Below are 25,597 nucleotides of genomic sequence, written 5' to 3' on the forward strand. Positions count from 1 at the left end.
CGAAATCAGAACATGTGTATTCATGCATCCACTCTCTCTCTCCCCTATAGCTCGTACACGTATCAACACCCCCCCTCAGGACCAGAGTGTCATCAAAGGCACCAAGGCCACCATGACCTGTGGAGTTACACACGACCCCAGTGTCACCGTTAGGTAGGAGATCACACACACACACCAATCACGATGTACAGTGACACAAACGCACACACACAACGCACCCACACACATCCACCAACCAACCCACCCACCGACCAACACACAAACAGAGAGAGAGACACACATAGAAACACAAAATAGTGCTGAGCGATTAACCAAAATGTTGCTTATTTTTCAGTTTTTAAACAACTCGTTGACAACATCGTTCAATTATTTCTCTAAAGATAAATCTGTGCGAAATAGTAGGGAGATGTAGTTTCCAAGAGGCTAAAATTCTACATAGTTTAGCTCAAAATTACAATGTGTTTTGCATTATTAACTACAATGACCATTTTCAATTGCGCGCCTACTTGTCCGGTCTGTGTGTTCCTTAGGCCTCTGCTACGTTAGGTTAGTGTCAGGCAGACTCTGAGAGAAGAGACAGAAGAATGTGTGATCGAAAGGCATAGAAAGCTGTTGTTTCGAGGTATCTCTACCTGAAAATACATGATCTAAGTGATTGATAGTTGGTATTCAGCATCCATAAAAGTATGCATTATTTACTTTGAAGAACTACTAAAATAGTGATTTTGTCAGACATTTTTGTAACCAAAATTGAAAACTGATAATTTTTTAAATAATCAAACCGAAACCGAACTAACCTTAAAAAAGCACTAATCGCTCAGCATTAACACACAGACACACACGTACACTTTTCTCCAACCTTACATACAACAGCACACACTAACAATGCACAAAATGACAAGGTCACAGAGGCCCGAGCCTACACCTGCTGTGCATGTTAAGAAGCAACACACATACAGCACCTTCCCACCGGTCCTACAATAACACCACAGTCTAAAGCTATTGAGCTGTGTGATGTAGGGCACTAATACAAAGTATAGTCAAGTTCAATAGCTGTCAGTATTCAGATCTCGCTCTCGACCTCTCTCTATGCCTTGATGAGTGTGTGTGTGTGTGTGTGTGTGTGTGTGTGTGTGTGTGTGTGTGTGTGTGTGTGTGTGTGTGTGTGTGTGTGTGTGTGTGTGTGTGTGTGTGTGTGCGCTTTGCATTTGAGCAGATCATTTGTGATGTGTTTGAATCAGTCTTTTGATATGCTAGTGTCAGAGACAGTGTTTTCCTGCCCGGTATTGGCTACAATCATAACGTGGGAGAGATGAAAGGAGCCTATAATAGCCCTGGACTTGCCTTTTTAATGAAGAGCGAACCGTCTTGGGGATTCTTCTGATTTTTCTGACACACACACACACACACACACACACACACACACACACACACACACACACACACACACACACACACACACACACACACACACGTGTGTGTGTGTGTGCGAATGTGTCCGTGTGTGGATGTGTGATAGTGTGTGTATGTAGCAGAGAGAGAGTGTGCAAGAGGGAAAATATTGATTGACGCTTTGGAACCACACACTTCAAACTGGCACAAAGTTGTTCAGATAATCTTCTATTGTAGACGTACACTACATGGCCATAAGTATGTGGACACCCCTTCAAATTAGTGGGTTCAGCTATTTCAGTCACACCCGTTGCTGACAGGTGTATAAAATCGAGCACACCGACATGCAATCTCCATAGACAAACATTGGCAGTAGAATGGCCCGTACTGAAGAGCTTAGTGACTTTCAACGTGGCACCGTCATAAGATGCCACCTTTCCAACAAGTCAGTTCGTCAAATTTCTGCCCTGCTAGAGCTGCCCCGGTCAACTGTAAGTGCTGTTATTGTGAAGTGGAAACTTCTAGAGCAACAACTGCTTAGCCGCATAGTGGTACGCCACACAAGCTCACAGAACAGGACCGCCGAGTGCTGAAGCATGTAGCAGCTGTCCACATACTTTTCCCGTTATTTTCCGTATAGTTGACCAATGGTAACTAACATCCAAACTATCTGTGTGTTATACTGTAGGTATGTTTGGGAAAAGGAGGGATCGGTCATCAACGCCCAGTCTATCCCCCGTATCCGTCTGGACCCTGATGGTACCCTTCACATCTCCCAGACCTGGTCAGGTGACATCGGGACCTACACCTGCAGGGTCACCTCCGTAGGGGGCAACGACTCACGCAGCGCACACCTCCGAGTCAGGTAACACCATCGACATATTTCGCTCTCCCTCTTTATCACCCTCTTGTTTTCTCTCTCTCTCTTTCATGCTCATCCTGTGGTGAACAAGAGATGCTGTTTTTTTCTGTTATCCTCGTTATGGCCTTTTTGAAATTCTCTCAAAATATCTTGTTCTCTTTTTAACACAAGCACGCATGGATGCAAAAATACTTCTGTTTTCTCACCTTCAACATTTTCAAACTTTCTGACTTTTTGCACACCTTACCTTCATTTTCCACCTCTGACTCATTTTCAGACTCTGAAGACAGTGAAATTTGGCACCTCTCCTGTCTCTTGTCTCTCACCTGTTTCACCCCGCTCCTGTCCAGTAGGCAGTAGCGGTGCGTGATATATTGTTTTATCACAAAACCGGAATTCAACCCCTGACCAGTGAAGTCCACAAAGCATATTGCATCTACAGTAACAGACAGTTACATGATCTACAGCATGGTCAAGCAAGTTAATGTTTCCGACATTTTCGGACCACTTAACAACTATTGATTTAGAACCACAGAGAGTTACAGCAAGTCACAAAGAAAACAGGAGCTGCCTCCACTATTCCAGCATCATTTTAACTTCAACATTTCATCATCAAATCACCTCGGCTTAGTCTAATACAGTGACAACTAAAAGATACCAAAAATAATTTAGTCCAATCAACTTAGGCTAAGTATAATGTGGCTATCCATGGTTCTGATTTGTGTGTGTGTGTGTGTGTGTGTGTGTGTGTGTGTGTGTGTGTGTGTGTGTGTGTGTGTGTGTGTGTGTGTGTGTGTGTGTGTGTGTGTGTGTGTGTGTGTGTGTGTTCGTTCGTGCAAGTAGAAAAACATGTTAACTCCCACTAATGCCATCCTCCTCTCTTTCATGTTGACAAAACGGTCTATCACTATTTTGTTATCCTAGGCTACCTGGTTAAAATGCTTGCTCGCTAGCCTAACTACCATTCATGGGTAACGTTAGCTAGTTAACATTAGCCTTCTACATCTAGCTACATATTGAACTTCCATCCTCTCAGTCCAGGGGCACAACAATGTATGAATTAATGGTTGAATCTGAATCGCCATTACAATCATTGGCCAGCACAGAGAATGAAGTAACACCAAATCCCAATCTCCATCCATGGCTAATTTAGGAAAGGGATCATTTTAACTAGCTGGCTAGCTAGCCACCGGAGGACAACAACACAACGAGATGCAACAATTCAAGTTTTTTCTGTCAATGACGTATGCTCTCAATGTGATTTGATAAGAGCCAAAATCCAAGCTGGCTTCCCTTGACACCTTTTTTTGGTGCGCCAGGACCATTCACAGTTGAGCTAACTCAGTTTAGCTCAGTTTAGCTCAATCCTGATTGGCAAATTTTTTTATACTTTTTTTTATCAAAGGAGGCCAAATGCTCGCTGGCTTCCCTTGCCTTCAATGCTACGGGCTAGAGGTCGACCGATTATGATTTTTCAACGCCGATACCGATTATTGGAGGACCAAAAAAAGCCGATACCGATTAATTTGCCGATTTGTATTTATTTCTTTATTTGTAATAATGACAATTACAACAATACTGAATGAACACTTTTATTTTATCTTAATATAATACATCAATAAAATCAGCCTCAAATAAATAATGAAACGTTCAATTTGGTTTAAATAATGCAAAAACAAAGTGTTGGAGAAGAAAGTAAAAGTGCAATATGTGCCATGTAAAAAAGCTAACGTTTAAGTTCCTTGCTCAGAACATGAGAACATATGAAAGCTGGTGGTTCCTTTTAACATGAGTCTTCAATATTCCCAGGTAAGAAGTTTTAGGTTGTATTTATTATAGGAATTATAGGACTATTTCTCTCTATACCATTTGTATTTCATATACCTTTGACTATTGGATGTTCTTATAGGCACTTTAGTATTGTCAGTGTAACAGTATAGCTTCCGTCCCTCTCCTCGCCCCTACCTGGGCTCAAACCAGGAACACATCGAAAACAGCCACCCTCGAAGCATCGTTATCCATTGACCCACAAATGCCGCAGCCCTTGCAGAGTAAGGGGAACAACTACTTCAAGGTCTAAGAGCGATTGCCGTCACCGATTGAAATGCTATTAGCGCGCACCCCGCTAACTAGCTAGCCATTTCACATTGGTTACACCAGCCTAATCTTGGGAGTTGATAGGCTTGAAGTCATAAACAGCTCAATGCTTGAAGCACAATGAAAAGCTGCTGGCAAATGCACGAAAGTGCTGTTTGAATGAATGCTTACGAGCCTGCTGCTGCCTACCACCGCTCAGTCAGACTGCTCTATCAAATATCAAATCATAGACTTAATTATAACATAAAAACACATAGAAATACGAGCCTTATGTCATTAATATGGTCAAATCCGGAAACTATCATTTCGAAAACAAAATGTTCATTCTTTCAGTGAAATATGGAATCGTTCCGTATTATATCTAACGGGTGGCATCCCTAAGTCTAAATATTGCTGTTACATTTTACAACCTTCAATGTTATGTCATAATTATGTACAATTCTGGCAAATTAATTACGGTCTTTGTTAGGAATAAATGGTCGCAACAGTTCGCAACGAGCCAGGCGGCCCAAACTGCTGCATATACCCTGACTGCTTGCACGGAACGCAAGAGAAGTGACACAATTTCCCTAGTTAAAAGAAAGTAATGTTAGCAGGCAATATTAACTAAATATGCAGGTTTAAAAATATATACTTGTGTATTGATTTTAAAGAAAGGCATTGATGTTTATGGTTAGGTACACATTGGTGTAACGACAGTGCTTTTTTCGCGAATGCGCTTGTTAAATAATCACCCGTTTGGAGAAGTAGGCTGTGATTCGATGAGAAATTAACAGGCACCGCATCGATTATATGCAACGCAGGACACGCTAGATAAACTAGTAATATCATCAACCATGTGTAGTTAACTAGTGATTATGTTAAGGTTGATTGTTTTTTATAAGATAAGTTTAATGCTAGCTAGAAACTTACCTTGGCTTCTTGCTGCACTCGCGTAACAGGTAGTCAGCCTGCCACGCAGGCTCCTCGTGGAGTGCAATGTAAGGCAGGTGGTTAGAGCGTTGGACTAGTAACCGGAAGGTTGCAAAAACAAATCCCTGAGCTGAATAGGAAAAATCTGTCGTTCTGCCCCTGAACAAGGCAGTTAACCCACCGTTCCTAGGCCGTCATTGAAAATAAGAATGTGTTCTTAACTGACTTGCCTGGTTAAATAAAGGTTAAAAAAAAAATTATTTAATCGGTGTCCAAAAATGACGATTACCGATTGTTATGAAAACTTGAAATCGGCCCTAATTAATCGGCCATTCCGATTAATCGGTCGACCTCTACTACGGGCGGCAACAACGTCATACTCATTCCAACAAGACAATATCAGATAGATGACCTACATGTAGAGAGACAGATGGGTGCTGTTTGGCTCGCTCTGAGGCTTTCTCCTGTGAGATACATTCAGCCATTTGCGAATTGAAGGATAACTATGGGTCATGGGTCAACCATGAATACACGCCACTGCTCCTATCTGTCTATCTCTCTTTTCTTTTCTACCCTTCTCTCCTAGGTCCCCATAAAGAAGGATTTTGAGTAATTCTTACCTCTAAGAATAGGAAAACGAATCCAGTCATATCTCCTCTGTCTGCCCACCTCTCTGATGAGCTCTCTGACTATCTGTCTATCTTCCCCTCACAGGCAGCTGCCCTATGCTCCAGAGAACCCTGTGTCTCTGCTGAGCTCCTCAGAGAAGAGGGCCATCAACCTGACATGGGCCAAACCCTTTGACGGGAACAGCCCCCTAATTCACTACGTCCTGGAGGTCTCCGAGAACAGTGAGTGATCTCAGGTGGACACCTGCCTGACGACTCTGAAGTTAATCCGCTGCTCTATTGAGCGCTATATACTTTCAGTCTGAACCTCCTAGAAGTAGTTTGTGTGACTTCAAAAAGGGGTGTTGTCCACAGCAAATTCATCAGCGATTGGATCGTCTCTAACAAATCTAACCAATCAAAGTTTCAAAGTTGATGACGCCATCATGTAGGCAGGCTCTTCCCCAGCCCATTGGTTTCTGGGACCAATCAGTAATGGTCAGAATATTCGCATTCTAGAAATCGTAGGGGAGGGAGGCAAATCCAGACTCATTATGGAGAAGAAACGTAATTTTGTCTGGAGCGATGTGGAAAGGTAGCCAGGCAAGGCGTAGCCAGGGAGGAAAGAAATTCAACTAGATGAGGAGAGTAGAATGAGAAAAAATAGAATGAGAACAAAGAATCCACAGTTAGTAAGAGGAATAGAAGGAATAAGGATTAGATCATCCACTAATTGTATGTTTGTTCTCTCTTCCTGTCCTAGACGCTCCCTGGGCTATCCTCCTGGCCAACATAGAGCCTGAGTCGACCGCGGTGACAGTCAGTGGGCTCATCCCAGCACGCTCCTACCAGTTCCGCCTGTGTGCCGTCAATGACGTGGGAAAGGGCCAGTTCAGCAAGGAGACTGACCGGTGAGTGGATAAATGAAGGAACAATTGTGTGAGTTAGCTAGTTAGTTAGAAAGCGTGTACATGAGCATGGGCAAGCAGGTGAGGGTCCTCAGAGGATCCTTCTCTCCCCTTATATCATGCTATTCAATGATAACAGCCCACTCAGTCTCCCAGACAACAAGTGTGTCATCCCCTGTCCCAGTACACATTGTCCATGGTGTGTGCATGTGTGTGTTTATCTGCTGAAGGAACAGTATTTGAGCCGATGAAGCCAGACACACACCACCACCTCACTCACTCAGAGAGGGATTTGTGGGTGTCCCGGGAGAGTGTGGAGATCAGGTTAGCTTCACTAGCCTGAGTCACTTAGGATATTGTACAGTGTGTCTCCTTTAAAATGACCCCCCAGCCCCCCCCCCCTGCATCCCAAGTGGCACGCTATTCCCTGTATAGTGCACTGCTTTTTAACCAGGGCCCATAACGCAACCGTCCTCTTACACCGGCTAGCAAGTCACGCTAGCTCAAATGCAAACTGTTGGATCCCCAGCCATCTCCAGCTGAGAGTAGAGCCATAGGGCGCTCCCGCCCGACAGCGCAGGGATTCACATCGAGCACTTTGTGCTTCCATTTGATCTCAACTCCGCCTCGCTTCAGAAGCGTCATACAGTATCTCTCTCTAGGCTCTTTGGTTTTGACAGGGTAGGAATAAACTGTAGTGTTTTACTGGATTTAATTGATTGAGCATCATCTGACTGGTGCACTGTGGTCTTAGCCTTTTCACTCTCTGGGATGGTACCTTATGTCTCCATCTGTAGGGGATATTTTAGGAAAAGGCGTAATGATGCTTTTTCCACAGCTGAAATAGGTAGATAGGATGAGCGATTGCTGAGAGGCAATGAAAGACAAAGTGGTTATGACAGAGACAGTGGTTCTCATAGTTGTAGAGAGAAACAGTTCATTGCCAGATCAACAAATCAACTGGGACAGCGTAAAATGCAGTCTTAGGAGTATTGAAATCTGTGTGTGACGTGACCCTCCTCTTTGGACAGATAAACATCCCTCTTTCTTCCCCTCATTTCTCTCTGTATCTTTCTCTTGTTCCCTACTTTCTCTCTCTATCTCCACTCTCTGCAGTGTATCTCTACCAGAGGAACCTCCCAGTGCTCCTCCCCAGAACGTGATCGCCAGCGGCCGCACCAACCAGTCCATCATGATCCAGTGGCAGCCCCCACCAGAGAGCCACCAGAACGGGATCCTCAGAGGCTACAGCGTCCGGTGAGAACACAACACCATGGGATAACAGGATGGGTTGGCTGCTATAACCCTGGTTCTCTGAATGAAGGAGGAGAGTTGTTATGCTGTACGATAGCACATAACATAAGTAGTCATGTTCATAATGAAGTAAAACCACTGTCTGTGGTTTGATGCGAGAGAAAGAGTCGTGTATGGGGTAGGCCTACTGTTGTAGTCTCTGGCAGTTTATCAATAAGGATAAACTCAGTTTACAGTAGGTTTGTTGCTGGTTGTGTCATGGTGTAGACCAAATAAGGTGGCAGGCATTCTGTAGATATTCCAATCCTTTAGAGTTAGAGCCAATGTCGTCATCGTCATCTGCTCACTCTGGCGAGTGCTGTAGTCTTGTGCTCTGTTTCCCCCTACTGTAGATGTTATGTACTACAGTCCCTAGTATGAAAACACTCTGGCGCGGTGTCTCAGGTACCGTGATACAAAAACGCAAGAGTTGAATGCCTTGTTCTCCGACTAAGAATCCGTTTGTGCTCAATTTCTGCACCCCCGGTGGCCTTGTGGCTACAATCGACTCATACTAGATTGCCTTCTCAGGTATCGTCTAACAGGTCTGCTGATGGAGTATCAAAGTAACAACATCTCCAAACCAGACCAGACTAACCTCTCTCCTCCCTCTCTTCATTCTCTCCTACTCTATCTCTCCTCTCAGGTACCGTCTGACAGGTCTTCCAGTGGACTACCAGAGTAAGAACATCTCCAAACCAGACGTGACCAACCTTCTCCTGGAAGATCTTATCATCTGGACCAATTATGAGATTGAAGTGGCAGCCTACAATTGGGCGGGGCTAGGAACCTTCAGCCACAAGGTCACTGAGTGGACGTTGCAGGGAGGTGAGTGATCCTGGATACTCACTGCTCATTGGCCCTTATGCTTGTCAGTCAGATGTGAACAGGAATAATCTCTGCTCATTGGTCCTTATGCTTGTCAGTCAGATAAATACTTAGACAATGTGGAAAATAAATGTAATGGCAAGGATTGTACCTGTGGAGTTGTTAACTTTGTATACCTATTTAATGACTTGACACATAAATGAACTTGTTAAGTAAATATCCATGCCTGTTTTGAGGACATAAGAAGGATGTTCAACGGGGATATTTTCTTGATACCGTTCATGTAGAAGACAACACAGTCAGTACTTGGAGTTAGCACGCACGTCAAATAGTATTGAAGTCTTGCTGAATGCATTGGTTACTTTCTGAAGACAGGTGTGTGTCTTCCTGTTGCATCCTCTGTACGCTCTGGATAGCACATTACCTTACACTACCTTGGCAGTAGATTTAAAGTTTGAGGCCGCAGATGCAACGGGAAAGCAGTAAGGTTACAGTGTTGTAATGAGTCCTGAGCCTCGGGATAGAAGAAGAAAAAGAAGAAAGGGAAGTTGTGAAGAAGTGAATATGGCGGCCCCTGCCCTGCAGAATCAATAGCAATACCTGGGATATAGACACATACTGTAAATTCTTCCAGCCAAGGCTGTCCAATCTATAAGGTGTTTAGTTTAATCTCATGTTCTCTCTATCCATTCCTCTCACCTCTCCCTCTCTCTCTCTCTATCTCTCTCTCGCTCTCTCTCTCTTTCTCTGATTCTCTCTTCTCCTTTTTTCTCACTTATCTTCCTCAGTGCCGACTATAGCCCCCAGTAACGTTCAGGCAGAGGCTGTCAACTCCACAACCATCCGTATCACCTGGGCCGCCCCTAACCCTCAGTTCATCAACGGGATCAACCAGGGATACAAGGTGAGGGACATCATAAGACACAAGTCACCCTGTCACTAAGGGCAGTACCATCTAATGGGTGATAGACACAAGTCACCATGGCACTAAGGGCAGTATCATTTAATGGGTGATAGAACTATGGCTGCGAGGTTAGAGACAGCCTGTCATTAGGTGCAGTCTCATCGATCAACTAGGTGATAGAATGGTACAGGCTGGTACATGTCTCATACTGTGTCACAAGGGGAAAGAGATATGCCACTACTAACCATTGTGAAAGATGGCTTCCAATTTTTTATTTGTTTCTTTGACTTTCATTTTCTGAGCATTTTACCAGCTATCTATCTTGTGGCTTACTAGATCTGGAAGTCGTTTGTTCAATCTCTCCAGCCCATACTGTTAAGAAAGCTGGTTTTGTTATTTACAGATGTACTTGATAGGATCAGAATGAGCTGTATGGAGAATGACTGTTTAGAGTCAGCTGTACTGGAACTTCATTCTGTAGAAAGTCTTTGAGATGTGATGACACATGCATTGTGTTTCTCTCTGGAGAGTTCACTTAGCAGGACATCTCAGGTGTCACTACTCTCTCTGACTGCAGGGCCTGTCCCAAGAGAGAGGTTACTGGGAGGGTGATGTTTACTGTTTATTTCTCTTGTCAAATTCTTATTTACAATGACGGCCTACCCCGAACGACGCTGGGCCAATTGTGCGCTGCCCTATGGGACTCCCAATCACGGCCGGTTGTGATACAGCCTGGAATCGAACCAGGGTCTGTAGTGATGCCTCTAGCACTGAGATGCAGTGCCTTAGACCGCTGCGCCACTCGGGAGCCCCCTTTTGTGTCCCTTTGACATTTTAAGTAGAAATTGTGCACCAATATTGAATTTTAAAAGCATGTTATATTGAATGAAGTGCACCATAGACCACATGGAGAATTCAATAAAGCAGATTTTTTATATGAATAAAGGCTTGCTAAAATGTGACATTTCTGCATTTTTTACATGTTCCTCCATCAACCCTGTATCAGTTCTAGAAAGATTTCAACCCACTTTGTACAAACATTTTCCCAATTTCAGCATCATTGTAAAGGCCTAGTTATTTTGCTGCTTTGACAGTCATTTCTGAAGATGATTATTTATATTCCACGTGATTAGTGATTCATTTGTGTCTGTCCCTCATTTTAAAGTAAACCCTGTAATGGCAACAATTTACCCCTTTAAAATAATGTACAAATGTATAAATGATTCACAGCAGGTGACATGGTTTGGGTCTTCTAAACAGCATGGTGGAAAAGGAAGGAAATCTCTCTCTTTTTGGTATATTTATAATTGTTTTATCATCTTTGACTGAGGTGGTCTGTTTGCTTAATTTATGTTAGGAAAACTTGAATTTGATGTATGCAACATATGTCTAATTCCTAATTTCATGAACACCATGTGTTCCCATGCTCTTCACCACGAGGAATAATGGCTGATCTTCACCTAAAACCTCAATTCTGTTATCGTCAACCCTGTTAGCGGCCCAACAGTTTGATATTATATGTGAGTTTATTTGTAGAAGGGATACTTAAACAATGAGGAATGTTGGATTTATCAAATAAATGCTTTTAAATAATAGTTACATAAGTTTCCGTAACAGGGTTGACAGACAGTGTGGTGAAAGTGCAGATAAAATGCTCTTAGTTCTCAGGATTTTAATGCCTGAGATGGGAAATGTGTTTTCCCGTAGGCTAAACATATCCTCCATGCAATTGAATGTTGAAAGAAGATATATTTTAAAGTTAATTTCTTAAAAGTTTGCATGTCCAAAAGGCACTCATTTTGTGGAACAACCAATGTATGTGCTTGTTCGTGAGTATGAGGTGTGTGTGCGATAGCTTGTGTGTGTGTTTTGTATGAGTGAGTGTGTTTTGAATGAGGTGTGTGTTTTGTATGAGGTGTGTGTTTTGTATGAGTGAGTGTGTTTTGAATGAGGTGTGTGTTTTGTATGAGGTGTGTGTTTTGTATGAGTGAGTGTGTTTTGAATGAGGTGTGTGTTTTGTATGAGGTGTGTGTTTTGTATGAGTGAGTGTGTTTTGAATGAGGTGTGTGTTTTGTATGAGGTGTGTGTTTTGTATGAGTGAGTGTGCAGAGTGGGCATCCATTTATTCCACATTCAGCTCACACACCCACCCCACCGCACGCACACTCTTTCCCAGAGTCAAACTCTACTTACAGCCTGGGAACCAAGATTGAAATAGACCCAATATATTTGCCACGGGTAGTATTTGTCTAATCACCTAATTGACCACTCGGTACATTAACTCTCATTCTGTTATGTGTGTGCAATCCCTCTACATTAGACCTGCTATACACCGCAATTGAAATCTCTCTTCTTCACTCTCTTTCTCTCTCTCTGTGGACTCATTCCAGCCCTTCCAGTGCTTACTCAATGACAAGAATATGTTTAGAGTGACACTAACCGTTCATATAATAATTATGATGCCACATGACACCCCAGAGTAGGTCAAAAGCACATGAAAGGGAGGAGAGTTGGTTTAAACAAAATGTGAACATGATTAGACTTGGAGAGGAACAGTTCTATTTAGGTAAAATGTGTGGTGGAAATTGTGGGCAATGAAAGAGTTAATATGGTATCTGGTGCTCTTTGGTTCATTCACAATATCAAATTGAGGGCTGAAGGTAAAACCAGTCAGTCCTATAAGATGTTCTACCGTTTATGTTCTACCATTTACTTCTTATTTCCAGTTTGATCTCACGTTCTTCCTTCTCTGTTCCCATTTCCCATTCTGCTAGCTGTTGGCATGGGAGCCAGGTCAGGAAGAGGAGGTCACCATGGTTACAGTGAGACCTAACTTCCAGGATAGCGTGCATGTGGGCTACGTGACAGGGCTGAAGAAGTTCAGAGAGTACTACACCTCTGTGCTTTGTTTCACTACGCCAGGGGATGGACCCCGCAGCCCTGCTAAAGGCCTTAGGACACATGAAGACAGTGAGTTCCAAATGCACCCGCTCACACTCACACACACACACACACACACACACACACACACACACACACACACACACACACACACACACACACACACACACACACACACACACACACACCCGCACACACACACACACACACACACACACACACACACACACACACACACACACACACACACACACACACACACACTGTTGAATGGACATGGCCAATCATACTGAAACATGCCCACTGGGTCAAATCTATTATTCAGCACAGCCTAACAGCCTAGTTCTACAGATCTAATGAATGCGTAGGCTACATTTGGGTTTCTGCACACATCCACACATAATTGGGACACATTTTCTCAAGAGATAATTGGTTGGCCATACTGTACTGGGCTTCTACTTGTAATTACGCTATTTTCCAAGTAAAATGTTGCCTATTTTAGTAGCTGTAATGACTGTTCAAAGTGTAAAAGCCACATTTTCCTGATTTCTTCATAAACAGACTTATTAAATTACACTTAATAAATGTAGTTTGCTATTCAATATAGTACAACAAGACATCTATATAATTGTGAATGCCATTGAGCTCCATGGGATCCATTGTGTTATCATTCTCATCATAATAACCACCGTGCCCTCCTCTCTAGCTCCTGGGGCTGTGGGTCACCTGAGCTTCACAGATATCCTAGACACGTCTCTCAAAGTGAGCTGGAGAGAACCTGGAGAGAAGAATGGAGTCCTCACAGGTACGCCATGCCAAATACATTAGAGCTGAAGAAGATGACCCACTTCATGTTAAGAGTTGTCTTTATTCACAATGGATCTGGCCACCCATACACCTCCCTCTGTTCATCAATGTCCTCTGTTTCTCTTCTATTAGGCTCAGTTCGTATTTGTAAAAAAAAACTCTACACAAATAATATTGTATTTATTGATGAATTTGATTGATTCTCTATTCCAGGCTACCGTATCTCGTGGGAGGAGTTTAACCGCACCAACACACGGGTGACCCACTACCTCCCCAACGTGACCCTGGAGTACCGCGTCACGGGGCTGACCGCCCTCACCACCTACACCATCGAGGTGGCCGGCATGACCTCCAAGGGCCAGGGACAACTGTCCTCCTCCACCATCTCTTCTGGAGTGCCTCCAGGTCAGTTCCCAGCCAGTCCCTAACCCTACCCTGTTATCCCTAGCACCAGCCAGGGGAAACTGTCCTCCTCCACCATTTCTTCTGGAGTGCCTCAAGGTCAGTATTATCGATGGCTCAGTCCCTGGTGATTCAGAATAAATAGGCCCCTTATTCAATTTATAGTGCACTATATTCAGGGTGCCATATCAGATGCAGCCCTGACTGAGCTCAGCCAGAGTGCTAGTTGGTATCCTGATTACTAGCCTCAGCATCACTAACCCTCCTCAGTCCATGTCCAGCCCTTACCTAAAACATTGTCTGCCACCCCCAGAAACCTAGCCAGAACCCAGCTTCCAGCGGGCTTCCCTGTCACCCATCACCTCCATCACCAAACGTCCCTAACCTCTCACCATTCCTACAGAATCCTGAGTGACAGTAACTGTGTGGGTGTCTGTCTTGCTCCAGACACTATGAAAACGTACCCCAGTCAGTCAGTCAGGCAGGCAGTCAGGCAGGCAGAACTGTGACAGACAGAGAGCCATAAAGTATGAGACTACGCCAGACCAGGGGACTTACTTCTCCACTTCAAAACAGACAGTTCAGAATTATATTTTAATACACTTCACCCAGAAACCCGGCCAAAAGTAAGAGCCCATCGAGACCATTTAGGATAATTCCAGTTTACGATTTCCTATTAAAACATGCTACAGTGTATTATAAAAAAGAAAATACTTCCAGTCAATTATTATTGCACCGGCGGTTCCCCCAGACACTATACAGTATGTCTTTCAGAGCTGTCAAATAAAAAGACCCATTCTATCGAGGGCCACAGTTAGTAAGGTGTGGTTATCGTTCCCAGAATGGTGATTACTATGGCTATAGCTGTACGCCTCCACCCTAGAGATCTCTCTCTGTGCTATTGTCTGAATAACCAGGCATGCTAATGATTTAAAGGTGCTGATTTTACTATTCTAGTCATATAGTCTATAGTCCATTTCATTATGAGCCAATGGACCCACTCCATCACCTTGAAGAGTTGGCCCCTTTCACTATACAGTGCCCTGGGGTGTGCTTGTGTCTCAGTCTTGCATCCCAAATGGCACTCTATTAGTACACTGCTTTTGACCAGGTCCCATAGGGCTCTGGCCGAAGTTAGTGCACTATATAGGGAATAGGGTGTGATTTGGCAAGCAGCCTTGTGCAATGGTGAGGTCTGTTGTTTTACTTGCAGCAGAGTTTATGTATTGGTGTATTGGTATGACATTAAAGCAAAGGGATTAAATGAAGGTGACTGAACTAAATCACCATAGTGGTTGCCTGGCAATTAGTCCCGCTTCACATTTCACATTAGAACTATGCAGAGAACAAGTGCAGCAACGGACTGGCGGAAGGGTAGGGAGGGGACTTTTTTCAAGACTCATGAGTTTATGAGAAATTGTCTGGTTTGATTGTGAGAAAAAAGACTGCAAATAAAATAAATAGTAATAGTTTTAGAAAACTTCAACAATCAAAAGGGCACTTTTTTAATAGGAGGGCAAAATGGCAGGTGTTGCAGCACCCTTAGTGCTCTATCTGTGCACGTGCCCCTTCAAGAGTAACACACTTACATACACTAGCTTATGTTCAGAATCAATGTCATATTCAGCTAATAATAAACATTTACATTTGGATGTTGTATTTTTGTATTATTCATAACGTACGTAAAAAGACCGTATCCAAGGCCTCCCATGTGGCACTACAGACCCGGGTTCGATCCCCGGCTGTGTCACAACCAGCCATGACCAGGAGTCACAAAGGGCTGTGCACAATTGGCTCATCGCGCTCTAGCGACTTCTTGTGGTGGCTGGGCGCCTGCAGGCTGACTTCGGTCGTCAGTTGAACAGTGTTTCCTGTGACACATTGGTGCGGGCGGGTGTCAAGGAGCGCGGTTTGACGGGTCATGTTTCGGAGGAGGCATGACTTGATCTTTGCCTCTCCCGAGCACGTTGGGCAGTTGCAGTGATGAGACAAGATCCTAATTGGATATCACAAAACAAATACAAATACGGTATCCAAATGTAAATGTTTATTACTAACATCATGAATTTGGCATACTATTTATAGGACTATGAGAGCTTTTTCCTAGATCCCCATCTAGTCCTGCCAACCTGAAAAGTTTTGTTTGTTCTTTTTGAGAACTTTGAGTTGAGTGAAGCGAAACTCTCATGAGAGCGAGATAACTCAAAAGCATTGGCTCATCTCCGGTGCAATATCCATTTTAGAGCACAAGGTTGCACTGTCACTCAGTAATATATTTCCCTGTAGACAACTTTTAGACGACTCCAGAGCACAGATATGAGAACTGAGATCCAAGCCTGAATAATCTTATTGATACTTTTCATTCAGAAATACTTATTGGAGAACTAAGTTAATCTTTCATTTCTGAATATAGTAGATGCATAGTTCTGAAAACATTACTTCCTAAACCAGTAAGGATTTAAAAGATAGAGATACACAATGTAGAAAACCTAAGTCAAATTTAAAAAAGCATTACATTAGGCATAGAGACCACTGTATTATGATTACTGCCCCACTTATTACTTACAACTCTTTACTATATTAAAGGCCCTGTCTCACTCTTGATACCCTTTCTGTTCCTTCTCTTTCTCCCTGTATTATTCCCTCCTTTCAAATGGAAAATAAAGTTAAAACTCTCTCTTTCTCTTTCTCTCTCGCTCTCTCCCTCTGTCTCTCTCTCTGTGTGTGTAGAGCTGCCTGGTCCTCCCACCAACATGGCCATCTCCAACATCGGCCCTCGATCCATCACCCTCCAGTTCAAACCTGGCTATGATGGAAAGACCTCCATCTCTCGCTGGCAGGTAGAGGCCCAGGTAAGAAGGCCTTCTTCCCCAGAGAGATGAGCTTATCCTGGGCATAAAGTGTCTGACCGCTCCCCCCTGATCTGTGACCCACATCGACTATGACTCCCAAGAGGCAACCTATTACCTATATACTGCACTACTTACTGTATAGGGTGCCATTTGGGATGCAGCGTATATCATGTTGTGTTGTGTGTTGTGTTCAGGTCAGTGTGATAGGAGACAATGAAGACTGGGTGATTGTTCACCAGCTGCCCAACGAGCCTGATGCCCGCTCCATGGAGGTGCCAGGACTCAACCCATACACTTTCTACAGGTAGTCTGCTATGTACCCACTTTCTACAGGTAGGCTGCTATGTACCCACTTTCTACAGGTAGGCTGCTATGTACCCCTACACCTTTGACAGGTACTATACTTAACTCATATACCTTGACCCCTACCCATTCTACAAGTGTGAGGCCCACCTACCCCCAATTGAGCACAGCCTTAACTCTATTCTATTCTATTCGTAGAACCCTGTGTTTTTCCTGACCATGTGACCTGGCCACAAAAAACTCTTATGGAACCCTATGGATTACTCCTGTGATAACTTTGCTCTTGTTTCCTGTCTCCTGCTAGGTTCCGTATGCGTCAGGTAAACATTGTGGGAACCAGTCCTCCAAGTCAGCCCTCCAGAAAGATCCAGACCTTGCAGGCCCCTCCAGACATGTCCCCCGCAAACGTCACCCTGCGCACGGCCAGCGAGACCAGTCTGTGGCTTCGATGGGTGGTACGTGACGTCTCAACAGACTGACATTATGATGTGATGCTCTGAGTTTTTCATCAAGCGATGATGACTGGTGTCTGTGTGTCTTCGTGTGTTGTAGTTTTTATCTCTCGTTTCTTTCTTTCATTTTCCCTCTTTCTCTTTCTCCCTCTCGCTCTCTCCCTCTCCACCCCCCCTTCTCCTTCTTTCTCTCCCCCTCCCTCTCCCTCTTTCTCTCTCACCCCCCTCCCAGCCCCTACCAGAGTGGGAGTACAATGGGAACCCAGATCTGTTGGGCTACCGGCTCCAGTACTCCCGTACAGGCTCCCAGGGCAAGGCGCTGACCCATGTGATAGCTGACCGGCTGGAGAGGGAGTTCACTATCGAGGACCTGGAGGAGTGGACAGAGTATGAGGTCAGGGTTCAGGCTCTCAACGGTATCGGGGCCGGGCCCTGGAGCCAGCCAGTCAGAGGGAGGACCAGGGAGTCTGGTGAGATTACACATCACACTCTATGTATGCGCCTCAAATGGCACCCTATTCTCTATACAGTATAGTGCAATACTTTTGACCGGCGCCCATAGGGAATAGTGTGCAATTTGAGACACATACTATATGCAATTACACAGAAAATTATCCAGTGTTAAATTAACACTGAAAGTGTGGACCTGTGTAGACACTGGAAAGTGTTAAATTAACAGACTGCTTGGTGTAAAGCTTTATTTCCCAGAGTGCCTTGCCTTTCGAGTGAATTGTAGAGTTGCCACCCATGACTATATTTGTTAGGGACAGGTTGTTGCATTAATCCATTTTCAGTTATGGACACATCACCAAGTGAGATCCTGAGTGAATAAAACTTTATTATTTAACACAGTATGTACTTCATAAGGCCTTATTTTGCGGGCCTACACTCTAAACATAACATTTAACCCTGTAAGTGTTGAATAAACACTCATTGGTGTAAAATAACCCCAATGTTGGTGTTAATAACCGGAGTTGAACCAAAACCATGCCCATCATTATCATATTTCCCAGCATCCTCTAATGCAGGTTGATTTTAAGAATATTTCCTTTCAATATCTATGTTTTTGCATGTACATTGATTGATTCTTAATGCTTCTTAAATATAAATGCCATACATTTTCTAAACTAATCCAATATGTTACTTGGATTCATTGTACCCGTTACCGAAATGGTTTTTTCAGTTTAGATCCATTAGGTAGTTTCATATTTCAGTTTTCCCAACAATGAATTCAGGTTGATAAGAAACTCAGAAGGTTAGAAATCCCCACTCTGGCTGGATTTCAAATTAAACTTCACTTTGTAAGACATCTTAATGTGACAGGTTGTGTGAATAACCCACCAGGTTGGCTTGTTCGGATTACCCAAACATGGGTTAATTTAACCGTTAATGTAATTTTTGATCACTTTCATTCTGGGTTTACCAAGCAGCGGGTCTTTTTTAATGTAATCCATAGGTTATCTTCGGGAGGATAGTTATTTTTAAATAGTTATTTTTGGCCACCTGCGAGAGTAAGTGTCATTCCAGTTGATCATGTTGACTATGTACACTATGATGTAAAATTGTCCTTATTTTTGCACTTTAGATATTCTAATCTAAAAAATATGAACATTATTATTTACTTATTGCTACAAAGGGGTTGCTATCCCATTGGGATATCACATAGGGATATTACATGGTGATTTGCATAGGCTTTGAATGAACTCATACAGTGCCTTTCGGAAAGTATTCAGACCCCTTGACTTTTTACACAGTTTGTTATGTTACAGCCTTATTCTAAAATTGATTTTTTTTTTAAATCCTCAACACTCTACACACAATACCCCATAATGACATCACAATACCCCATAATGACATCACAATACCCCATAATGACATCCCAATACCCCATAATGACAAAGCGAAAATGGTTTCTAGACGTTTTTGCTCATTTATAAAATAAAATAAACGTAAATACCTTATTTATATACCTTACCTTTATTCAGACCCTTTGCTATGAGACCCAAAATTGAGCTCAGGTGAATCCTGTTTCCATTGATCATCCTTGAGATGTTTCTACAACTTGATTGGAGTCCACCTGTGGTGAATTCAATTGATTGGACATGATTTGGAAAGGCACAGACCTGTCTATATAAGGTCCCACAGTTGACGGTACATGTCAGAGCAAAAACCAAGTCATGAGGTCAAAGGAATTGTCCATAGAGCACCGAGACAGGATTGTGTCGAGGGACAGATCTGGAGAAGGATACCAAAAATTGTCTGCAGCATTGAAGGTCCCCAAGAATACAGTGGCCTCCATCATTCTTAAATAGAAGAAGTTTGCAACCACCAAGACTCTTCCTAGAGCTGGTCGCCCAGCCAAACTGAGCAATCGATGGTAACTCTGACAGAGCTCTAGAGATCCTCTGTGGAGATGGGAGGACCTTCCAAAAGGACAATCATCTCTGCAGCACTCCACCAATCAGGTCTTTATGGTAGAGTGGCCAGACGGACGCCACGCCTCAGTAAAAGACACATGACAACCCGCTTGGGGTTTGACAAAAGTCATTTAAAGACTCTCAGACCATGAGAAACAAGATTATCTGGTCTGATGAAACCAAGATTGAACTCTTTGCCCTGAATGCCAAGTGGCAGGTTTGGAGGAAACATGGCACCATCGTTATGGCAGCATCATGCTGTGGATATGTTTTTCAGCGGCAGGGACTGGGAGACCAGTTAGGATCGAGGCAAAGATGAACGGAGCAAATTTCAGAGATATCCTTGATTAAAGCCGTCATACCTAAGAAGACTCGAGGCTGCTGAAGGTGCTTAAACAAAGTACTGAGTAAAGGGTCTGAATACTTATATAAACCTAATATTTATTTTTTTAAATAAATTTACTAACATTTCTAAAAACCTGTTTTTGCTTTGTCATTATGGGGTATTGTGTGTAGATTGATAAGGGGGAAAAATAATCAATTTCAGAAAAAGGCTGTAACCTAAAAAATGTGGAATAAGTCACAGTTCTGAATGCTTTCAGTATGCTTCTGTAACCTTCATTAAAGCTACAAAAGCGTTAGTGTTTGACTATAACGTAAAAACAATTCAACAGATCAGATGAACCAGAATGACATTTACTCTCATGGGAGGCCAAAAATAACTTATTTCAAGCCACGCCCCTACTAAGCCCAGCCTCCAGTCTTCTGATCTGACCCGCTGGGTCATATCTCAATAACCCACCATCAACAAACCAACCTTGTGAACCAATCCCAAAACTAAGTGATCCAATCCCTGCAAACCAGTTTTTTATTTTGCTTAAGCCCTTAAAATAATGCCTTATGAAATATATATTGTATTGTGTTAAATAATACAATTTTAATAACATATTCACTTAGGATCTCACTTGGTGAAGTCCGTAGGACTGAATATGGATGAATGCGACAAGCATGTCTTTGGCACTAACACATTCAGTAATGGGTGGTTACACTACAATTAACTCGAAAGGCAAGGCATTTTGGGAAATATACAAATAATGCTTTACACTAAGCAGTGTTTTAATTCAACACTGTTCAGTGTCTATACAGGTACGCACTTTCAGTGGTCATTTAACATAGGGGAATTTGCGGTGTAGTTACATTTTCTTTGATTACAGTATATCCTGTTTTATCTGGTTAATAACATCACAACAGTTGGTGTAGTCTCACACACAACACTGATGTTCAGTCTTTAATTTTGGCACTCTTTGATCTACAGACTTCATTCATTTTAGGACATAAAAGGCATGACCTACTGCTACTGTATGTTCCTATGGCTACTGCCTCATCCACCCACACTATTAAACTATCAGGCTATAATCACACATGTGTGGGTATGGCCCAGACTTCCTGCATATTACCTCTTTTATCTACCCACGCGTATGGTATGGGGGCCAGGGTCATTTTATTCTTCCTGCCTCATGGAGCCTTATGAAATGGACACCAACCGGTCTGCCTGCATTCTGCTCCTTCACACAGTCCCTCTCTCTCTCTCTCAAAAACCAACTAAAGTGAGGCATGAGTTGTTCTTTCGTTACGCTTTGTCTTGCTGTCTCTGGATGTTCTTGTAGAAGAGGCAGAGGGTTAGGATGTTCTCTCACTGGGCTGGTGCAGTCACTGTGGATACCAGACTTTAGGGAGCGGGGAGTAGAGGAGGGGAGTAGAGGAGGAAATTGGGAACACATGGGCTAGAATGTGGAATTCCTCTGCTTTTTTCCTTTTTTCAACTCACTCCAGCAAATTCTTCCGAATCACTGTTTAATGTCCAGGGATGAGTGCCAGGAAGGAGCCGTGGCCTAGCTGGCCTGATATAGAGCTGTGCTTTCTCTGGAGCTAAAGCCACGCCTGGGTTAGACACTAGGCCTCAGTGGTTCACCAGTATGTGTCTTCAATGCTACACACACAAGCACACGCTCTCTCTCTCACACACACACACACACACACACACACACACACACACACACACACACACACACACACACACACACACACACACACACACACACACACAAAGGCCCATGAACATCATGGAACGCATTTAGTTTATAAAAGTTAGTTTATTAATTTTTTCTTTATTTTATTTAGTCCCTTCCTGTGGCCCTACCAACATGTCAGCCTTCGCCACCACCTCCAGCAGTATCCTGGTGCGCTGGTTTGAAGTACCAGAACAAGATCGGAATGGACTTATCTTGGGCTACAAGGTGTGTGAGACGTTCAGTTATCACCCTCGCCTCCAAGAGGGACACAATACTGTACAACACAATAATTCCATTACTCACTCTCCTTTCTAATCCAATTCCTTCCTTTTGCTCTTCCCCTCTTCCTTCTCTCTTGCCTAATTCCACTCTCTCATCCCGTCTCTCTTCCACTCTGTCTTCCCCTCTCTCTTCCCATCTTCCCTCTCCACTCCCCTCTTCCCTCTCTTTTCCTCTCCTCTCCCTCCTTCAGGTGTTGTATAAGGAGAAGGACTCTGACTCGTCCCTCCAGTTGTGGACAATAGAGGGGAACGCCAGCCACAGTGTCCAGCTGACTGGTCTGGGGAAATACGTTCTTTATGAGATCCAGGTCCTGGCCTTCACCCGCATCGGAGACGGCATGCCCAGCTCACCACTCATACTGGAGAGGACCCTGGACGACGGTACGCCCTGGGCTGCCTGATATCTGCCTGTCTAAATTTAGAATACCTTAGATAATGAACAGTGATGTATACATTAAAATGTTATTTGTTACATGCTTCGTAAACAACATGTGTAGACTAACAGTGAAATGCTTACGGGCCTTTCCCAACAATGCAGAGAGAAAAAAAAAAAATTATAGAAAAATTATAACACAAGGAATAGATACACAATGACTAACGATAACTTGGCTGTATACACAGGGTAGCAGTACTGAGACGATGTGCAGGGGTACAAGGTAATTGAGGTAGATGTACATATAGGTAAACTTAAAGTGACTAGGCAGCAGGCTAGATAATGAACAGTAACAGCAGCACGTGATGAGTCAAAAGAGTTAATGCAAAAATGGTCAATGCAATAGTCCGGGTAGCTATTGATGAACTATTTAACTAACTATTTTGCAGTCTTATGGCTTGAGGGGAGAAGCTTTTCAGGGTCTTGTTGGTTCCAGACATTGGTACCGCTTACTGTGTAGTAGCAGAGAGAACAGTCTATGACTTGGGTGCCTGGAGTCTTTGACAATTTTTAGGGCCTTCCTCTGACACTGCCTGGTATTGAGGTCCTGGATGGCTGGGAGCTCGGCCCCAGTGATGTACTGGGCCGTACGGACTACCCTCTGTATCGCCTTGCGGTCAGATGCCAAGCAGTTGCTATACCAGGCGGTGATGCAGCCAGTCAAGATGCTCTCAATGGTGCAGTTGTAGAACGTTTTGAGGATCTGAGGGCCCATGCCAAATCTTTTAAACCTTCTGTTGTCGTGCCCTTTTCACGACTGTTGGACCATAATAATTCCTTAGCTCAAATGCCTTCCGTTTCATATTTTGGTATTTATTCATCTGTATATATAGTATTTTAGTATATATATTTTTTTTACTGCTCTAAGGATATAATTATTGCTTGGATAAATGTATTTACTATTATGTATTGATTCATTTTTCACTCTTTATGCGGTGCGGACTGCAGAGAACACCAGAATAATTATCACTGAATTATCACAGTGAATTATTGTCATGTTTGTTTATGTGTCAATTAATCCCATAAGGAATGGGTTGGCAACTAGCGAATTGACACAAAAATAAAATGGAATTAATTAATTCCTTAGTGATATGGACATCGAGGAACTGGAAGCTCTCAACCTGCTCCACTACAGCCCCGTCAATGTGGATGGGGTGTACTCGGCCCTCCGTTTCCTGTAGTCAACGATCAGGTCATTTGTCTTGCTCACATTGAGGGAGATGTTGTTGTCCTGGACCACACTGTCAAATCTCTGACTTTCTCCCTGTAGGCTGTCTCATCATCGTTGGTGATCAGGCCTACCACAAACTTAATGATGGTGTTGGTGCTGTAGTCAATGAACAGCATTTTCACATAGGTGTTCCTTTTTATTTATTTATTTTATTTTTTATTTTACCCCCTTTTCTCCCCAATTTTCGTGGTATCCAATCGCTAGTGATTACTATCTTGTCTCATCGCTACAACTCCCGTACGGGCTCGGGAGAGACGAAGGTCGAAAGCCATGCGTCCTCCGAAGCACAACCTAACCAAGCCGCACTGCTTCTTAACACAGCGCGCCTCCAACCCGGAAGCCAGCCGCACCAATGTGTCGGAGGAAACACCGTGCACCCGGCCCCCTTGGTTAGCGCGCACTGCGCCCGGCCCGCGACAGGAGTCGCTGGAGCGCGATGAGACAAGGATATCCCTACCGGCCAAACCCTCCCTAACCCGGACGACGCTAGGCCAATTGTGCGTCGCCCCACGGACCTCCCGGTCGTGGCCGGCTGCGACAGAGCCTGGGCGCGAACCCAGAGACTCTGGTGGCACAGCTAGCGCTGCGATGCAATGCCCTAGACCACTGCGCCACCCGGGAGGCCCTCATAGGTGTTCCTTTTGTTCAGGTGGGGTTCAGGTCATCTGTGGATCTGCTGAGGCGGTGCGAATTGGAGTGGGTCCAGGTTGTCTGGGATGATGGTGTTGATGTGAGCCATCACCAGGCTTTCAAAGCATTTCATGGCTACAGATATAAGTGCCCAGGGGGCAATAGTCATTTAGACAGGTTACCTTTGCGTTCTTGGACACAGGGACTATGGTAGTCTGCTGGAAACATGTAGGTATTACAGACTGGGTCAGGGAGAGGTTGAAAATGTCAGTGAAGACATGCTAACTGGTCAGCGCATACTCTGAATACTCGTCCTGATAATCAGTCAATATTTAACGGTCTTACTCACTTGGGCTACGGAGAGCGTGATCACATAGTCGTCCGGAACAGCTGGTGCTCTCATGCATGGTTCAGTGTTGCTAGCCTCAAAGAGAGCATAGAAGGTATTTTGCTTGTCTGGTAGGCTCGCGTCACAGGGACAGCTTGCGGCTTGGTTTCCCTTTGTAATCCGTGATTGATCAAGCCCTGCCATATCTGATATGCATCAGAGCCGGTGTAGTAGGATTCGATATTGGTCCTGTATTGATGCTTTGCCTGTAGTAGCGGAATTTTATATAAGAGTATGGATTAGTGTCCCACTCCATGAAAACGTCAACTCTTGCCTTTAGCTCAGTGCGGATGTTGCCTGAAATCCATGCTTTCTGGTTGGGATATGTACGCATGGTCGCTTTGGGGATGACGTAGTTGATGCACTTATTAATAACTGATGTGGTAAACTGCTCAATGCCATCGGATAAATCCCAGAACATATTTCAGTCTGTGCTAGCGAAACAGTCCTGTAGCTTAGCATCCGAGTCATCTGACCACTTCCGTATTGAGCAGGTCATTGGTACTTCTTGTTTGAGTTTTTGTTTGTAAGCAGGAATCAGGAGGATAGAGTTATGGTCAGATTTGCTAAAAGGAGGGTGAAGGAGAGCTTTGTATGCGTCTCTGTGTGTTGAGGAAAGGTGAT

At 43.7% G+C, this 25,597-nt stretch overlaps 1 protein-coding gene across 1 annotated transcript in view; it reads left to right on the forward strand.

Annotated features, from left to right (window-relative positions):
• Positions 1–25,597, forward strand: part of sdk2b (sidekick cell adhesion molecule 2b) — a 143,175-nt gene that overhangs the window by 82,495 nt on the left and 35,083 nt on the right. Inside the window, exons 11-26 of the mRNA XM_038975331.1 lie at positions 51–153; positions 2,081–2,257; positions 5,978–6,114; positions 6,635–6,782; positions 7,896–8,036; positions 8,719–8,900; positions 9,689–9,804; positions 12,579–12,774; positions 13,412–13,510; positions 13,726–13,917; positions 16,645–16,766; positions 16,961–17,070; positions 17,374–17,524; positions 17,754–17,991; positions 22,120–22,235; positions 22,483–22,672. Of these exons, the coding sequence (XP_038831259.1) occupies positions 51–153; positions 2,081–2,257; positions 5,978–6,114; positions 6,635–6,782; positions 7,896–8,036; positions 8,719–8,900; positions 9,689–9,804; positions 12,579–12,774; positions 13,412–13,510; positions 13,726–13,917; positions 16,645–16,766; positions 16,961–17,070; positions 17,374–17,524; positions 17,754–17,991; positions 22,120–22,235; positions 22,483–22,672 (2,418 nt within the window). The remainder of the gene's footprint in view (positions 1–50; positions 154–2,080; positions 2,258–5,977; positions 6,115–6,634; positions 6,783–7,895; positions 8,037–8,718; positions 8,901–9,688; positions 9,805–12,578; positions 12,775–13,411; positions 13,511–13,725; positions 13,918–16,644; positions 16,767–16,960; positions 17,071–17,373; positions 17,525–17,753; positions 17,992–22,119; positions 22,236–22,482; positions 22,673–25,597) is intronic.

Source organism: Salvelinus namaycush, chromosome 35 (genome assembly GCF_016432855.1).
Source record: "Salvelinus namaycush isolate Seneca chromosome 35, SaNama_1.0, whole genome shotgun sequence".
Classification (NCBI taxonomy): Eukaryota; Metazoa; Chordata; class Actinopteri; order Salmoniformes; family Salmonidae; genus Salvelinus; species Salvelinus namaycush.